General features: G+C 44.3%; 1 protein-coding gene across 1 annotated transcript in view; it reads right to left on the bottom strand.

Annotated features, from left to right (window-relative positions):
- The window catches only part of METTL16 (methyltransferase 16, RNA N6-adenosine), a 35,379-nt gene extending 21,143 nt beyond the window's left edge, over positions 1 to 14,236 (bottom strand). Inside the window, exons 1-4 of the mRNA XM_075905106.2 lie at positions 13,973 to 14,236; positions 12,014 to 12,213; positions 8,845 to 8,985; positions 667 to 782 (exon numbers count right to left, since the gene is read on the bottom strand). Coding sequence (XP_075761221.1) covers positions 667 to 782; positions 8,845 to 8,985; positions 12,014 to 12,213; positions 13,973 to 14,100 — 585 coding nt within the window. The 5' untranslated portion in view covers positions 14,101 to 14,236. The remainder of the gene's footprint in view (positions 1 to 666; positions 783 to 8,844; positions 8,986 to 12,013; positions 12,214 to 13,972) is intronic.
- Between the last annotated feature and the right edge of the window lie 3,157 nt (positions 14,237 to 17,393).

Here is a 17,393-nt window from a genome sequence, read left to right as displayed (position 1 = left end):
GGGCGGCCCCTGCCAGGGTCACAGCACATGCTGGTGCTGGCCCCGGGCGTGCAGTGCATGCTTGACCCCGCCCCAGGCACGTGGCCCGTGAGCAGCCCCGCCCCCAAGCGCCCGGCAACCCCAAAACGTTAGGGACCACTGATGTAAGTTATTTTGCTCGGGGGAGTGATTTAACATCCTGGAGCAAAGTAACTTATGTACTGCTGCTTAAGTTAATATATCAGGCCTCAGACTGGTGCCACAACGGCAAAGCCAAACGACATGACATTACTATCAACAGTAAAGCTCACCAGTCCCTCATTTGTTCTATTACAACAGGAAGCTCAACAGCACCAGGTCCACGGTGATTGCCTCATCTGTGCCAAATCTATTGGTGACAATTTGAGTACAACCAATGAAAGAATGGTATAGTTCAATTCCCACTTCAGAAAAAAAAACTCATTTAAGTTAATCAGATTATTGACCTAAGTGGGTTTTGCCATGTTGCTTTTTAAAAAAAAAAATTTTTTTAAGCTATGCATATATGAAATGACAACTTCTAAAACCCAGACACAAGGTTTTTCACATAGAGCCTTCAAACACTTGAATCTTTTCAGGTATTACCCTCCCCACCTTCTAAAAATCAGCAAAAAGTACTATTCAATCTATCTAATCAGCACACTGTACCTTGGCTTCCAATTGGTTGGCAAAAAAGGGAGGGTTGCACATGCAAAAGTCGTAAATGATTTCAGATTCCTCTTTTAGAGCATCCATTAGAAGGGTCTTCTGTGGTACTTTAACCACTAGCAGAAAAAGGAGGATGTTTATTGGTAAGGACCTAAATTAACTGTAGTGTTACATAAAGTACTTTAACACTTCCTTTAGGATATAATTAACATATTATACAACCAAATATACCAAAATACCACAATGCAAACACATATTAGGTTAATCTAATGAAAGAAAAGGCATATACACAGCTTTTCTTATAGCTAGTATAGAATTAGAGTTTCTTTCAGAGATAGCAGCTGCTCCATAGTTACAGTTGCAACTGAGTTTCCATTATAAATCTGATTTTGGTTCCTCAAATAGCCAATTCTTAAACTGATATTCTAGGTCTGAAGCAGAGAGAACTGTTCTATTAAAATTTGAATTAAACTGTGCGGTGTTCCAGAATTATCACACCCTAAAAATAGATCTTCACAGCTCAGAGTTTTCATTTTCTACCAGTTTATTTTTAAAAAGGGGAAGGAAGGATAATTAGCCTAGTTTACCAAATTTCCCTAGGTGAGGTATAGTGAACAGAACCAAATTTTAGTTGAAGTCTAATAAAATGTATTAACTTTTGAATATGAAATACTGCTACTGCAGTCAAGTGTGGGGTCAACAGGAGGAGGCTAGGTATCAGTGTCTGCTCTCCCAAGCATTATGCACCATGCAGACCTAGCACCCCACAAGGCTGAAGCAATTCACAGACGCCCATACACAATCCCACTCACATCTTAATAGCTTTATTAACCCACTGTCATATTTCTGCTTGCAGTCTGACAAGCCTAAAGAAAGCAAGGAATGTAGGGACAGGGAGGTGAGCCCTCAAGGAACCTCTTACACCCATACGCAGGTTTGTAGGCTCTGATAGCTATCTTAAAATTGATGGCTCATGAGTCCTCTTCCTAATAGTGAGTTCTCTTCCTAATACTCACAACTCAACATCTAAGGCTTACAGAGTAGAAGCTGAATCTAACATTTGAGAAACTGTGGAGAGAAAAAGGATAGTGTCTCCACTTCTGCAACCCGCTCCAGAGGGACGAAGAAAGAGGAGAAATCTTGTATTTCCATTGGTATACTACTAGTGTGAGCATTTTCTTCTCATTTCATCTACTTCTTGAAGATCTTCAGGAGGAAAGGCCCAGTCTAGAAGACATTAGAAGGTCGATTTGAAAAGGGAACTACACTCCCACCTCTGGAGCATAGGTGGTGCATATAGCTTAATCCCAAGAACCTATAAAGATTTGCAGGAATAGAATTCCCTCTTTCTGGCCTTAGCAGATTGGAAGCATAGGGACTTCCCTTCCACAGGTCAGGGAGTGAGACTAACTACCAGAATATCTGTGTCCAGGAAAGCTAGAAGGTATTCCACACTCTCTCTCTCTCTCTCCAGTTCTTAGGCCAATAAAAAGAGAAATCCACATACAGGAACATGGAGCTTGAATGTATATTATTCTACAAGAAAGTCACTTAGGAAAAATATCAGATTAGAACCAGCAATTTTAGAGTTAAGGCTGCTCTTCTTAAAACCCTAGCATTTTAAGTGTTATGAGTTGTCTGATGAGTAGGGTTTTTGTGCATATATGGATGTAGTACTGTTCAAAACAAATTACTGTGAGTGTTACAGCAACCTGAAGGAAAAGTATTTGCCTGTTTAACAAGCATAGAAATCTTCATCACATACATAATATTTTACTACACTACATAGTGATGCAATAAAAAGTTGACACGGTATTAATGCCATAGGACTATTTTATGGCAAAGCACCAATAAGACTCAGATGAGAACTTTGCAAGAAATATTAGCTAATATAGTAATATATGACTATTCAATACAATGCCACATAATGAGAATCAAATGCTCTGACAAAAATCACCAATAATGAAGTACTGTGGCTGGCAGCCATACTAAATGCAGAAATCATGCTAATGCAAAGGCAAATTACTTGGGTCAGTCATGTCATACCTGCAGATAACAGTCGACTGCTCAAGAGAGTGCTGTGCAGTGAATCTGAAAAAAGCAGCAGGAAGGGATGACCATCCCAAACTCCACTACAAGGATTGCATCAAGTAACATATACTTTCTGCTGACCAGGACTTCATGACCTGTGAGGATATGGCCAATGACAGGCATGCTTGGCACTGCTACGAACAAAATAGAACATGCAACAGAATATCACCAGACCAACTTGGCCACCAACAGGAGTGAATGTCGATATCTACTTTCCTTGACATGTTTCCTGAACCCTTTATGTAGAAACTAATTTCCCGTCATTGCCACTTGAATACAAGTATGACTGTCATCATTATTTATATTATAGATTTTAATGCTAGAAAGAAGTTGCACTTTTGGGAAATATGACATTCCCAGAGAAAATAGATGCTCCGGAAGTAACTGTCATTCATCAAGAGTGACTGTTTGGCTGGGATGCAATGTAGGAAACAAGGAAAACCAAGCACATTATCTTAGTAAAGTAAAATGTCAAGCAGGGAGGACAAACCATCTGAAAGCTATAATTTAGGGGGCTGTTTTTAAACTTCTACAACTAAAACTATTAAGAACTACTAAAAGAGTTAAGGGGACACTGCTGAAGTAAAGTTCAGTGTGAACAACAGCTAAGACTCCATTTCACACCAACACAGTTGAGAAGGAACTCCCACACAGTTCTAAACAACAGCAGGGAGCCCGAGTATCATGCATGCACAAGCCAAAGAGATAATGCTATGAGAAAACTCCAGTCAAAGGCGGGGGGGGGGGGGGGGGGGGGGGGGGAGGGGTGGAAGCAGAAAGAAGTTGCACATTAGAGAAATATGGAACACCGCAAGACACTCCTCAAAGAACAAAGAGTTATTTACACAAGATCCCTTAAAGTATAACCCCTCATCAAAACTAAGTAGCTGGCAAAGAATTGTACTGTATTCAAATGAGTAACACTGCAAACAGTTACATGATGTTATCCAGGTTGATAGTTACTTTAGGGGCATTCATATCTTAGTGAAAGCTACCAGCAGAGTGACTGGCATAGCTGTTCTAGCTGACTCTTGCAAGAGGCAGGAACAGAGAACGCAAGCCCTGCAGATCAACAGTTGCTGGAGGGATCCCTTTCAGCCAGTATCTGACTGCATGCCCCACAGCAGTGTTTCTCAACCTTTTTTTTTTAATAAAGTACCCCATTTAAAAAAAATTACAAGTACTCCCAGTACCTACAGTTTTCAGACACACAAACATTTTTTCTACCTTTGCAACACATTTGTTTAAACAACTTAATCGTAGCCAGGCAGATGATGAAATTGTGTGTGTAAAAAAAGTACAAAAATAATGAAGAGCTGTAAAACATACAACAAAAATTCAGTTTTCTCCAAATTTCAGTTGTGTTAACGTACCCACCAGACTTCTCTTTAGTAACCCTAAGGGTATTCATACCACTGGTTGAGAAACACTGCCCCACAGATCCTACAACCACTGAACTGTGTCCTCCCTCTTCCCAGCCTATGGATAACCTTGTTACTTCCCTTAGCTGATAAGACAGGCTTTAGCACTTTTATTCATCACCTTAGGGACCCTTCCAGGCCAGAATAACTTCTGGTGGGATGGTCCATCGCTACACCATTCAGAGTATGGCCACAACTGTGGCAGTAGCAAAGCTCTGACACTTCTATTGTTCTCTGCACTGAAGTATGGATCTGGAGCCTCCAAGAATAAGAGAACAGGTGAAGAACAAAAGAAAAATAGGGAAAAATTACCATCAAAACTAACTGGTCAACGGTCTTTCCCCAGAGCTACTCACTGTACAACACTGCAAGATTAAGGCCAAGACATATTTTCCAGGGTCATATAAGGAGAGCAATTCAAGTGCTAAGATTTTTTAGCTATCAAGTTCCTTGAGGCGATTAACCTCGAGGATACCTATTAACCCTTCAGTCATGACTGATGACTAGAAGTTTCTCTATGAACAAGGCAGAAGAGGTGGATAAGACTTTTTTTTAAAACTAACAAAATCATCCAAAGCACAGGATTTGGTGGTGATGGGGGACCGCAACTATCCAGAAATATGTTGGGAAACTAACACAACAGGGCACAGATTATCCAATAAGTTCATGGACTGCATTGGAGACTTTTTTTTATTTCAGAAGGTTGAGAAATAGGGGAGGAAGATGTTCTAGATTTGATTTTAACACAGAGGAGGAGGAACTGGTTGAAAATTTGAAAGTGGAAGGCAAGTTGGGTGAAAGTGATCATGAAATCATAGAGTTCACAATTCTAAGAAACGGTAGAAGGGAGAACAGCAAAAGAGAGACAATGGAATTCCAGAAACCCAGATTTTAGTCAACTCAGCGAGCTGATAGGTAAAGTACCATAGAAAACAAGACTAAAAGGAAAAACAACTGAAGACAGTTGGCAGTTTTTCAAAGGGACATTATTAGGGGTCCAAAAGCAAACTATTCTACTGCATGGGAAAGATCGAAAGTATGGCAAGAGACCACCTTGGCTTAACCAGGAGATCTTATATGATCTAAAAATAAAAAAGGAGTCATATAAAAAAGTGGAAAATAGGTCAAGTTATATTCATTCTTTGTAAGCAAATAAGACAAGTAATTAGGGGCAAGATTAGAAAGGCAAAAGGCACAAAATGAGCTCAATCTAGCTAGAGACATAAAAGGTAACAAGAAGATATTCTACAAATATATTAGGAGAAAGAGGAAGACCAAGGACCGGGATAGTTCCATTCCTCAGTGAAGATAAAACAACAGGAAACTTGGAAACGGCAGAGGTGCTTAATGACTTCGTTTCAGCTTTCGTCAAGAAATTTGATGGTGACGGGATGCCGAATAGTGAATGCTAGTGGAAATGGGGTAGGTTTCAATGTTAAAATAAAAGTAATACACAAGTTAAAAATTACTTAGAAAAGTTAAATGTCTTCAAGTCACCAGGGCCTGATGAAATGCACCCTAGAATACTCAGGGAGCTGATAGAGAAGGTATCTGAGCCTTTACCTATCATCTCTGAAAAGTCATGGAAGTCAGGAGAGATTCCAGAAGCCTAGAAGAGAGCAAATATAGTGCCTGTCTATTAAAAGGTAAATAAGAACAACCCAGGAAACAACAACAGACCAGTCAGTTTAACTTCTGTGCCAGGGAAGATAATGGAGCAAGTAATTAAGGAATTCATCGGCAAACATCTAGCACATAATAAGGTGGTAGGTAACAGCCAGCATGGATTTATATACAGTAAACTTCCGATAATCCGGCACCTTTAGGACCCAGGGGGTGCCGGATTATCAGATATGTCGGACTATCGGAAGGGAGGGGCTATGAGAGGTCTGGGGTGGGGCGGATGCCACCCCAGACCCCTCATAGCCCCCCCTTCCGATAGTCCGGCTCTGCCCCCAGCGTCCCTGATTCAGCCACTGCTGGTCAGTTTCAGCAGTGGCTGAATCGGGGACGCCTGCAGCAGAGCAGTTGGAGTGCTGCCAGGTTGGTCCAGTACGCCGACCCTTGGCACGGTGAGACCAACCCGGCAGCACCCCAGCTGCTCTTGGGGACGCCTGGGGCAGAGCAGCTGGGGTGCTGCTGGGTTGGTCCCACAGCCCCGAGGGGCAGTGCTACGGGACCAACCCGGCAGCACTCCAGCTGCTCTGCCCCCGGCTTCCCCGATTCAGCCGCTGGTCAGTTTCAGCAGCGGCGAATCGGGGAAGCTGGGGGCAGAGCAGCTCCAATGGCCCGGCTGCCCGGAGCACTTCCGGGTTCCTGATGGTGCCAGACCATCAGGAGTGCTGGACCATCGGAGTTTTACTGTAGCACAAATCATGTCAAACCAATCTGATAGCTTTCTTCGATAGGACAACAAGTTTTGTGAATAAGGGAGAAGCGCTGATGTGGTATACCTAGACTTTAGCAAAGCATTTGATACAGTCTCGCATACCATTCTTATCAATAAACTAAGGAAATACAACCTAGATGGGGCTACTACAAACTGGGTGCATAACTGGCTAGATAACCACTCTCAGAGAGTAGTTATTAATGGTTCACAATCATGTTGGAAGGGTATAAGAAGTGGGGTTCCATGGGGGTCTGTTTTGGGACCAGTTATGTTCAATATGTTCAATTATTTAGATGATGGTATAGAGAGTACGCTTATTAAGTTTGCAGAGGATACAAAGCTGGGAGGGGTTGCAATGCTGTGGAGGATAAGGTCAAAATTCAAAATGATCTGGACAAACTAGAGAAATGGTCTGAGGTATAAATAGGATGAAGTTTAATAAAGAAAATGCAAAGTACTCTACTTAGGAAGGAACAATCAGTTTCACATATACAGAACGAGAAGGGGCTGTCTAGGAAGGAGTACTGCAGAAAGGGCTCTAGCGGTAAGCGTACCACAAGCTAAATATGAGTCAACAGTGTGACACTGCTGCAAAAAAAAGGCAAACATGATTCCAGGATGCATTAACAGGAGTGTTGTTAGCAAGACACAAGTAATAATTATTCTGCTCTATTCTGTGCTGATTAGGCCTCAGTTGGAGTATTGTGTCCAGTGCCAGGCACCATATTTCAAGAAAGATATGGAGAAATTGGAGAAGGTCCAGAGAAGAGCAACAAAAATGATTAAAGGTCTAGAACATGACCTGAGGGAAGACTGAAAGAATTGGGCTTGTTTTGTTTAGAAAAGAGAAGACTGAGAGGGGACATGATAGCAGTTTTCAAGTATCTCAAAGGGTGTTACAAGGAGGGAGGAAGGGAGGGAGGGAAATTGTTCTCCTTGGCCTCTGATGATAGGACAAGCAGCAATGGGCTTAAATTTCAGCATAGGAGGTTTAGGTTGGACATTAGGAAAATGGCCTGTCATGGTGGTTAAACATTGAAATAAATTGCCTAGGGAGGCTGTGGGGTCTCTATCACTGGAGATATTTAAGAGAATGCTAGATAAACATCTATCAGGGATTATCTAGATGGTGCTTGGTCCTGCTATGAGGGATGGGACTGGACTTGATCTTTCGAGGTTCCTTCCAGGTCTAGTATTCTATGAAATGCAAAGCAAAAATTTGAAGGAGTAGAGGGCATTTGTTGTACAAACTGTTTTGGCGACAACTCTGTCACGTTCATATAAAATGTAGCATATACAAAAAACATATCTGCAATCTTAAATGCATCTAAAATTTTTGTATGGGATTGCCATGTACAGTAAAACTCCATTGGTCTGGCATCTGATGGTCCGGCACTCCTGATGGTCCGGCACCATCAGGAACCCGGAAGTGCTCTGGGCAGCCAGACCATTGGAGCTGCTCTGCACCCGGCTTCCCCGATTCAGCCACCCCAGCTGTCCCCAATTCAGCCGCCGCTGAAACTGATAAGTGCTGACTCTGGGAAGCCCGAGGCGGCGCTACTGGACCAACCCGGCAGCACCCCAGGTGCTCTGTCCCAGGCATCCCCAAGTCAGCCGCTGCTGAAACTGACCAGTGGCTGATTCCGGGAACCCGGGGCAGAGCAACTGGGGTGCTGCCGGGTTGATCTCGCAGCTCCAAGGGGCGGTGCTACCAGACCAACCTGGCAGCACCCCAGCTGCTCTGCCACAAGTGTCCCCAAGTCAGCCGCTGCTGAAACTGACCAGCAGCAGCTGAATCGGGACGCCTGGGGCAGAGCTGGACTATTGGAAGGGGGGCTATAAGGGGTCTGGGATGGCATCCCCCCCACACTACCCTAAACCCCTCATAGCCCCCCTTCTGATAATCCAGCATATTTGATAATCCGGCACCCCCTGGGTCCTAAAGGTGCCAGATTATCGGAAGTTTACAGTAATATGCAGATATATGATTAGTCATGCATCAAAAGTCTAGATCTCTCCAACTGGTTTATAGTAAGAATGAACTGGGTTTTCTGTTAAATTTTTGGACCATTTGTAGTCTGATTTCAATAAGGGGGGTCTAGAAATCTGTGGGTTCTCTTTGCTACACCGACATCAGGGTATAATAAATTTGGCAGAACTGCAAATTCTCTTTAGCCACGTAAGGCCAAAGATATATCACAACATCCATTTAAAACAGGAAAAGCAGAAACATCGAAGGGGAATGAAAGTTAATACGTTATTATTATTATATGGTACCTTTTATAAGCTCAGATAAATTATTCTGTTCCACATTTTTCTTTGCATAATTGAAGCACATATCATCCACTTCTGTTGCCAGGAAATACCAGCCATTCAAAGTGGCCCCTAGTAATGGGTAGATGCAAGATGCCCCTGTACCTGCAGCAAATTTTAAAAAAGGCTAAATTAGCAAAACATTAGATTTAATAAATAATCACCTGGTGTATGGTGTACATTTTTCTGTTATAGAAATGAACCTCAATATTAAACACTAATCGACATTTTACCAGGCAAGTATATATCAATCCCTATATTTCCTAATTTAAAAATTGTATATTTTCAAATATGCATTTATTTTGCAGAACATCTGACTTGTTCCAGGACTAGCATGATAAATCAATGTCAAGATTTTTTCAGTGGGTTTTTGTACACGAGTAACTAATTCTCACACTAGTAACCAAATATATTTCTAGTCATTCAGAAGACTTAATGAAGTTACAAAAATATTTTTCTCCTTCCGCATTTCTCAATCTATATTGATTAAGTCGCTTCACTTATACCAATGACAAGAAGAACTTTCTTCCTCAGACATCAAGCATTAAGAAATAACCAAAGCTTTAACTAAAAAAAGTCTGAGTCTCAAGATAAAGTATACAAATAATAAAATCAGCATACAGTACAAGCTCTATTATCCAGCACGCTACAGGAACGGTGAGGTGGTGGTAAATTAAAAACTCCAGTTACCTAATAGGAAGGGGTTTACAATGAGAGATGTGTCAGGAAGGGGCCTGGGAGGGATTGCAGTGAACAGGGTCTGGGAGGGAGCTTGGGTTCAGCATGCAGTTAGTGTGCAGGAGGGGCTCAGAGTGCCAAACTTGAAGCAGGCACTCACCTCCAGCCACCTTCACTGCTCCTGGTGGAGATGTAGCCAGATAACTCAGCTGCAAGTAGGCATGCTGCCTCCGTCTACAGGTGCTGCCCCCTGCAGCTCCCATTGACACTGGTTCCCAGCCAACAGGCTGGGAGCAGTGGAGTCAATGCTTGGGGAGGGGAGATCAAGGCAGCTTAGCTCTAGAACCGCCTGACTATGCCTGTGCCAGCAACAGCAGGGATTGAGAGACATTTGTGGGGGTCTCCTGGAAGTGAGCACGCTTCCATGCCCCAAACCAAAGCTCCCCTCCTAGACCCAAACTCCCTTCCAGAGCACCCCCCGCAGCCCTTTCTATGCCCTAGCCCCCTGCCAGCCCCATACCAACCAATGAACCAGACTTTCTGTGCATACCAGTAATGACATTTTACTGAGGTTGATGTGCTGGATAAAAGGGCTTTTTACTATATATACACTTATCTAATAGCTTCTGATAGGGAAAAGAAATATGTCTTAGCCTATGGCACATTACATGACCACAAAGTAGTGTCTGCGAGCACCAGCTCCCGCCTGCCCCCTTCCTCTCTCCCCCTTCCCCATGCTGCTGCTACTGATATAGTGCCCAGCAGTGGCCAGGGGAGAGAGGGAGATGGCTCCATGGAAGCTAGTGTTCACAGGGAGATTCAGTCTTACAACGTTTACATGAATACATGCATTTTAACATCCCTAGTGGATACTGAAATTACTAAATAGAATCTTCAAAAAAGGCCCTCTTTCAAAGATTAAATACAAAGAGGATTAGAATCAAATAATGTTGAATAAATAGCCACAGATCCCATGTCTCTCAATTTGATAATATGCTCTCTCAAGTGCAAAACTATTTTCAAAATAAAGTCTTCAAAATATAGAGAAAAGATCTAACTAATGACAAAACTAAAAAGAAATACAGATGCTAAACTATAACAAAATTGACCTGTCCAGATTTTTTTTTTTAATAGAACCTCTGAAATCAAGAAAATCTTTCTTATCTGATTGGCTTAATCAGTGGATAAATCAGTAGAGATCAGAAAGGTTTGATTGCGGACAGACATTTGACAAATAATTTAAGGAAAGATTACGTTTTATACATTTGTTTTCTATAGATACATAAAAGTCTTCGCATAGATATCAATGCTCAATTTTACTGATGTTTCCTTGATTTGTTTAAATCCCCTGTGTAATTTAACACAAAAAAAAGCTCTGAATTGAAAATAATTGGACACTGAAGAAAGCAAACGGGAATAGCCACCTAAAAAGTATATGAAGAATACTTAAGAATCCGGATTCAAGAAGAGTGAATTGATCAAAAGATAACACTTTTTTTTTTAACTATGCTACGTGTAAGGAATCTGATTCACATGTGCAAAATCAAAGAGTAAAGAATAATAAAATACCCTGCACACCATAACTTAAGGCTAGTAAGCATTGCAGCCAAAGATTTAATTACTTGAATTAAAAGATTTCATTTGTGTATGCTCACAAATGAGCTCAAGAGAAGATTTTTCCAATTTATTAACTCCACTAAATTCTATTTAATAAACCATCTAAGTTCAGGAAAACTCAAGAATGGGCAAGGCAGCATTATCAGGCAGAACTGACCTGCACTCATTCACAAGTTTTCAGAAAAAGCTTAGTCCATGAAGATGTGACCCAGTAACACTGGAGATTGGACAGAGTCTCACAAGTACAAATACTTTTGTTGTTTGGAACATGTAATTTTTTTCCAGACCGATGGATAGATTTTGCTTTATATCACTTAATGTCATTTCCAAATTCTTAAACTAAACAACCAGACAAACCGACTGTGTCTAGACTGGCAAGTTTTTCCGCAAAATCATCTGCTTTTGCAGAAAAACTTGCCAGCTGTCTACACTGGCCACTTGAATTTCCGCAAAAGCACTGACGATCTCATGTAAAATCATCAGTGCTTTTCCGGAAAAACTATGCTGCTCCCGTTTGGGCAAAAGTCTTTTTCCGAAAGACTTTTGCGCAAAAGGGCCAGTGTAGACAGCATAGTACTGTTTTCCGCAAAAAAGCCCCGATCATGAAAAAGGCGATCGGGGCTTTTTTGGGGAAAACCGCGTCTAGATTGGCCACGGACATTTTTCCGCAAAAAGTGCTTTTGTGGAAAAGCATCCTGCCAATCTAGATGCGCTTTTCCGAAAATGCTTTTAACAGAAAATTTTTCTGCTAAAAGCATTTTCGGAAATTCATGACAGTGTAGACGTAGCCACCTAGTCCAACAACAGAAAACTACCTAATGCCAAGCATCACACCTACCTATGTCAATTCCCCTTCTAAGAGCTTGTTTATCACCTTCTTGATGACCAATAAGATCTTCCACCCAATGAATATAGTTAAGCCTCAAAGGAACAGTAGGGATAAGCCTCTCCAATGGTATATCAATTGTAAGTCCAAAGTCTTCTTTCAAGAGAGTACAGGTCAGAGCTCTCACAGCTTCTGGATCTTTGAAATTTAGGCTGCAAGGCATAAAATACAATTAAGAGACAGAATCCTTGCATTACAATTGGCATCGAACACTCTTATTTGGGGTTATGTAGTAGAGTAAAAAGTGTCTTCTTGGCATTAACTTAAACTATCAGAGAATAAAATTATATGTCACATATTCAAAACAAGAAATAAAAAACTTGTTTCTGCATATAAAAACAAGATTAATCAGAAATCATAAAGTTACAGGAACAAACTTAAGTGACCACATGGGAATACTACTTGAGCAGTATTCCTTAACATATGAGAAGGAAAAAGCCCTAGGCTACGTCTAGACTGGCATGATTTTCCGTTAAAAGCATTTGCAGAAAAGAGCGTCTAGATTGGCACGGATGCTTTTCCGCAAAAGCACTTCTTGCGGAAAAGCGTCCGTGGCCAATATAGACGCGATTTTGCGCAAAAAAGCCCCAATCGCCATTTTCGCAATTGGGGCTTTTTTGCGGAAAACAAATCTCAGCTGTCTACACTGGCCCTTCTGCGCAAAAGTTTTCCGCAAAAGGGACTTTTGCCCGAATGGGAGCAGCATAGTATTTCCGCAAAAAGCACTGATTTCTTACAGTAGGAAGTCAGTGCTTTTGTGGAAATTCAAGCGGCCAGTGTAGACAGCTGGCAAGTTTTTCCTGAAAAGCGGCTGATTTTCCGGAGAAACTGGCCAGTCTAGACACAGCCCTAAGGAAAAAATAAAGTGTTAATGTGCCAATAAATGTGCTGGTTCTGGAACAACTCCAACCCTTCAAAACATGAGACTTTCTCTGTACCATCTACTGCAGTGGTGGGCAACCTGCAGCCCTTAGGGCTTCTGTGTGCAGTCCATGAGACATTTTGTTTATCATTGCCCACATACCTGCAAGGTTTTCAGAGTCTGGTTTTTATCCACATACTGACAGGCATGTGGAGCAAGGGGAAATAAGATGCATGCTGATTGTACAGAACATAAGAGCAGTGTGCTCCCTCTGTATCCAATCAAACTGCTACCACAATGCAATCAGCACACCCCACACATTACAGGTATATAAGCACAGGTAGCAAAACTACCCTATCCTGAGACAGTCTCTTGGTTACAACAATCTTGCAGCCCACGGAGATGGAGGAGCCCACTCACTAGACTAGGTTACTCCTCACTGACTGATCTACTGGCTCTGTCACAACCATTAGCCTGTGATGGAATTTATTCCCCCCGTTTGTATTTAAAAAAGTTAAACAGCTCCATAAGGAAAACGCTGTGGTTGCACTGACAAGCAGTCATAATTAGGACATGCCAGAGCAACTGTAGCTCTGTCCCTAAGGTACACTATTCTGATGATGTCTGATGCAGCTTCCCGCCCCCCACAGGATCCCTGGCTCATTCACTGAGAGGTCGGGTGGGTGTTCTAGGGGTGGCACAGCAAGGGAAGCTAAGCCCATGTCCACAGGCCAATCCCCGCTGTAGCACAGGCCCCTTACCGGTACCGCTACCAGAACTAAGCCAGCTACGGCGGTGCAGGACTCTGCTGAGGCGCTGGCGTTTGCCCGCCATGCGGGGTGGGGGGGGGGTTGCTATTGCCGGGACAGCGAGGCCGCAGAGGAGAGTGACCGACTGGGAGTGGGGGCGGGAAGCCGGACCAGGGGCCGGTGACGCAGGGCGATGGCGGAGGGGGGGGGCTGGGCTCCCCCGCCGCGGCGCAGACCCAGGCTTGCCCCGTGTGTCCGAGCGGCCGCGCTTCCCCCTCCCCCCCCCCGCCCGGGACCCACCTGGCCCGGCCGGAGAGGCTGGTCTGCACGTGCTGGCGGAAGGCCGGGTACCGGGACGCCAGGTAGGCGAAGTCGGGCGGTTTGTCCCGGTAGCGGTTCCGCGCGTGCATGGGCTTGTTCAGGGCCATGGCGGGAAGGGGCGCGCGCGCTGCGACGGGGGGGGGGGGGGGGGGGGGGGGGGCGAGCGAGCCCGCGAAATATCCCAGCGAGCAGAGTCTTCCCGGCGGCCGGAGAGTCTGCGCATGCGCATGCGCTGCCCTCCCAGCATGCAATGCGGGCAGCCCGCTCCAGCCCGTAGGTGGGGAGTACATCTCCGAATTCCTTTCCCCCGCCCTCGGGAACAGCTGAGGGGAGGGGCCGGGCCGCATGCGTGCGCGCTCGCGGCTCTAGCGGGGGGAGGGGCACCGCCTCGTCCTGCATCTTCCGCGAGGGGGCGGGGGGGAGCCCGAGGCGCTTTCCGAGGCGGGGGCGGGGCGCGTCACGCAGCAGCTGCTTCGGGGGGAACACGAGCGCTTCCCTAGCGCCGGCCGCAGCTTCTCCACGCGCCGCTCGGCTGCCCGGCCCCGCCCACCAGCGCGCGCTGCGGCAAAGGCCGCCGGCTGGAGCCCGCCCGGGCCCCTCAAGCTCAGCCCGGAGCAGAGCGCGTGGTCAGAGCTAGGGCGCCCGCACCCTGCTCTCCTCCGGAGAAATTAGCCCGGGCCTGCTCCCTCTTTGCACTGTCGCCGCTGGGCGCGGTAGGAGGCTCGTCTCGAGACTGTATAGGATTCTCGGTGGCTCCCTCCCTGGTTTCCTTTCACCCTGCAAGCTTGTCTAAAAGTCGTAGATTGCTTGGGGAGGTTCTAAGATTCTTGGACCAGGAATAGGGCTGCGAAGTTTGGATCGATTATTCCTGGAGGTTTCATCACATGATAGAGTCTTTAGTTATAATCCATTAATCTTTAGTTCTTGGAGACTCCAGGGCAACCCTATAGGCTTGGTGAGAGTCCAGATTGCTTTGTAGCTATCTGAGTTTATGGCAAGTAACCTGAGAGGAGATGGAGTCATTCACCTGTGTGATAATTGGATCTTTACAGTACTTTGGCATCATCCTCGGGGGTCATGGCTGTTATCACCATCACATACTGAGGCTTGGCCATTTACAATTTTATCAACAAGTTCTAACTCACACTAACCTTGAATCATAAGGATGGAGATGAAACAAAAAAAACAGGACTATGTAGCACTTTAAAGACTAACAAGATGGTTTAATAGGTGATGAGCTTTCGTGGGCCAGACCCACTTCCTCAGATCAAATAGTGGAAGAAAACTGTCACAACCATATATACCAAAGGATACAATTAAAAAATGAACACACATGAAAAGGGCAAAACAAATTTCAGAACAGAAGGAGGTGGGGGGAGGTAAATGTCTGTTGATTCATCATAGAAATATAGTGATGGGCACCAGTACAAAACTCTAAACTAGAATTAGCTGATGAAGGAAGCGCCTTTCCACCTTAAATTGTAAGTTCTTTGGGGCAAGGCACTATACACATAGGCTACATCTATACTGGCATGATTTTCCGGAAATGCTTTTAACGGAAAACTTTTCTGTTAAAAGGATTTTTGGAAAAGCGCGTCTAGATTGGCAGGACGCTTTTCCGCAAAAGCACTTTTTGCGGAAAAGCGTCTGGGGCCAATCTAGACGGACTTTTCTGCAAAAAAGCCCCGATCGCCATTTTCGCGATTGGGGCTTTTTTGCAGAAAATAAATCTCTGCTGTCTACACTAGACTTTTGCCTGAACAGGAGCAGCATAGTATTTCCGCAAAAGCACTGACAATCTTACATGAAATCGTCAGTGCTTTTGCGGAAATTCAAGCAGCCAGTGTAGACAGCTAGCAAGTTTATCCAGAAAAGCGGCTGCTTTTCCAGAAAAAGTGGCCAGTCTAGACACAGCCATTAGGGATGTAAAAACTTGGCTTAAAAAGATAATTGTGTAACCACTGAAAATCTTAGCAGTTACATGCACTGCAGGCTCTGCAGTGTAAAGCTTATTTAACACAGCAAAACCTGCAATGAGGCCTCCCCCAAGAGCAGGGCCACCTATTGGCGGGACTTGCCGGGAGGCAGGTCTCTGGTCAGGATAAGTCTGCTGATTGAAAAGAAAAGAAAAAAAACAAGTATTGAATTGTCTTTGTCAAGTTAGATAAACTCTTGAGAGTAGCATATCAGATTGAAATGTTAGCCATCTGATTAATATGTGGTAGGAAAGTGTTAATCAGCTCATAGGCTGAATGACCCAGATTTGGCCTCTGAAGATTTGTTAGGAAGATAGCTAAATGATAGTTGGGCTATATTACATTGTTAGAGTAGAACTTTGAAATGCAAACTTGCATAGTTAGAGCATAAGAATGGTAAGTGTTGACTCAAGTTTTGTGATGTGAAAAAGACCATTATTTTTTATTACTATAGTCTTGCTTCAAGGTCACAAGGGAATATTAACATTTGTGATGAAACTTGATGTCTGTCTCTTTCAATTGCATTATTCAGTAACCACACTAGGTGTGTGGGTTACATACTTCCCCTCGGTGAGGAAGCACATCCTGAGCTTCAGAGACCTAGCTGAGATCCCAGACAAGCCCCCACTTGCCATGAGGTGGATTTGAACCTAGGACCTTGGAAGCAGAGTATAGGAGCCTCTACCCTCTGAGCTAAAAGCCTGCTGTATATGTACTCTTTCATGGATAAATTACCCTATGCTAATTGCCTTGATGTTTGGAAAGCAGGTTACATCACAAGCCTACTGTTCTCCCCAGCTAAGAGGCTTCTGGAAATTAATTATAAAGGCCGCACATGATCCTTTTTCATCTCATATCTGCTTGGATGCTTAAAGGGACAGCTGGAGGCCATAAGGAATGAGATCCCAGGAAACCCGGGTACCCTTATAATGAACATTGACTAAATATCTCTGGACTGATGCTGAAAGATCCATCTGCCATGAGGGTATAGCAATGGGTGGGCCCAAGTGGGCTGAGGTCCACCCAAATCCACAGGCTGGGGACTCCTCACCCCAGCTGGGTGTCCATCAGCATGGCTGCATTGTTCTCCTGCCAGCTGCATGTGCTGCTACCCCAGTCTTTGGCCTCAACACTAGCCCCACGGGGTAAGGGATGTCTGTCTCATAGGGGCAGGTCTTTACAGTGCTAGCTCTGGGGCTGGAAACAGGCAGCAGCATTCAGAAGGATGGGGGTTTGCCTAGGGCTGGCAAACACCAAGCTGCAGATGGAAGGGATGTACAGAGCTCAAGTACAGTGAGCCCCCAACCATGCCCCATGGGTGTGACCCACCCTTTTTGTGCTGCAAGTACCTGCTGAGCAGTAAGTGGGGGTGGAAGGGACAGGTCTTTCTGTCCCTTCTGCACCCCTTCCTGCCCCTCCCCACA

This window comes from Pelodiscus sinensis, chromosome 1, assembly GCF_052426305.1.
Source record: "Pelodiscus sinensis isolate ZL-2025 chromosome 1, ASM5242630v1, whole genome shotgun sequence".
In the NCBI taxonomy this organism is placed as follows: domain Eukaryota; kingdom Metazoa; phylum Chordata; order Testudines; family Trionychidae; genus Pelodiscus; species Pelodiscus sinensis.
This window is presented reverse-complemented; position numbering and strand designations above follow the sequence as displayed.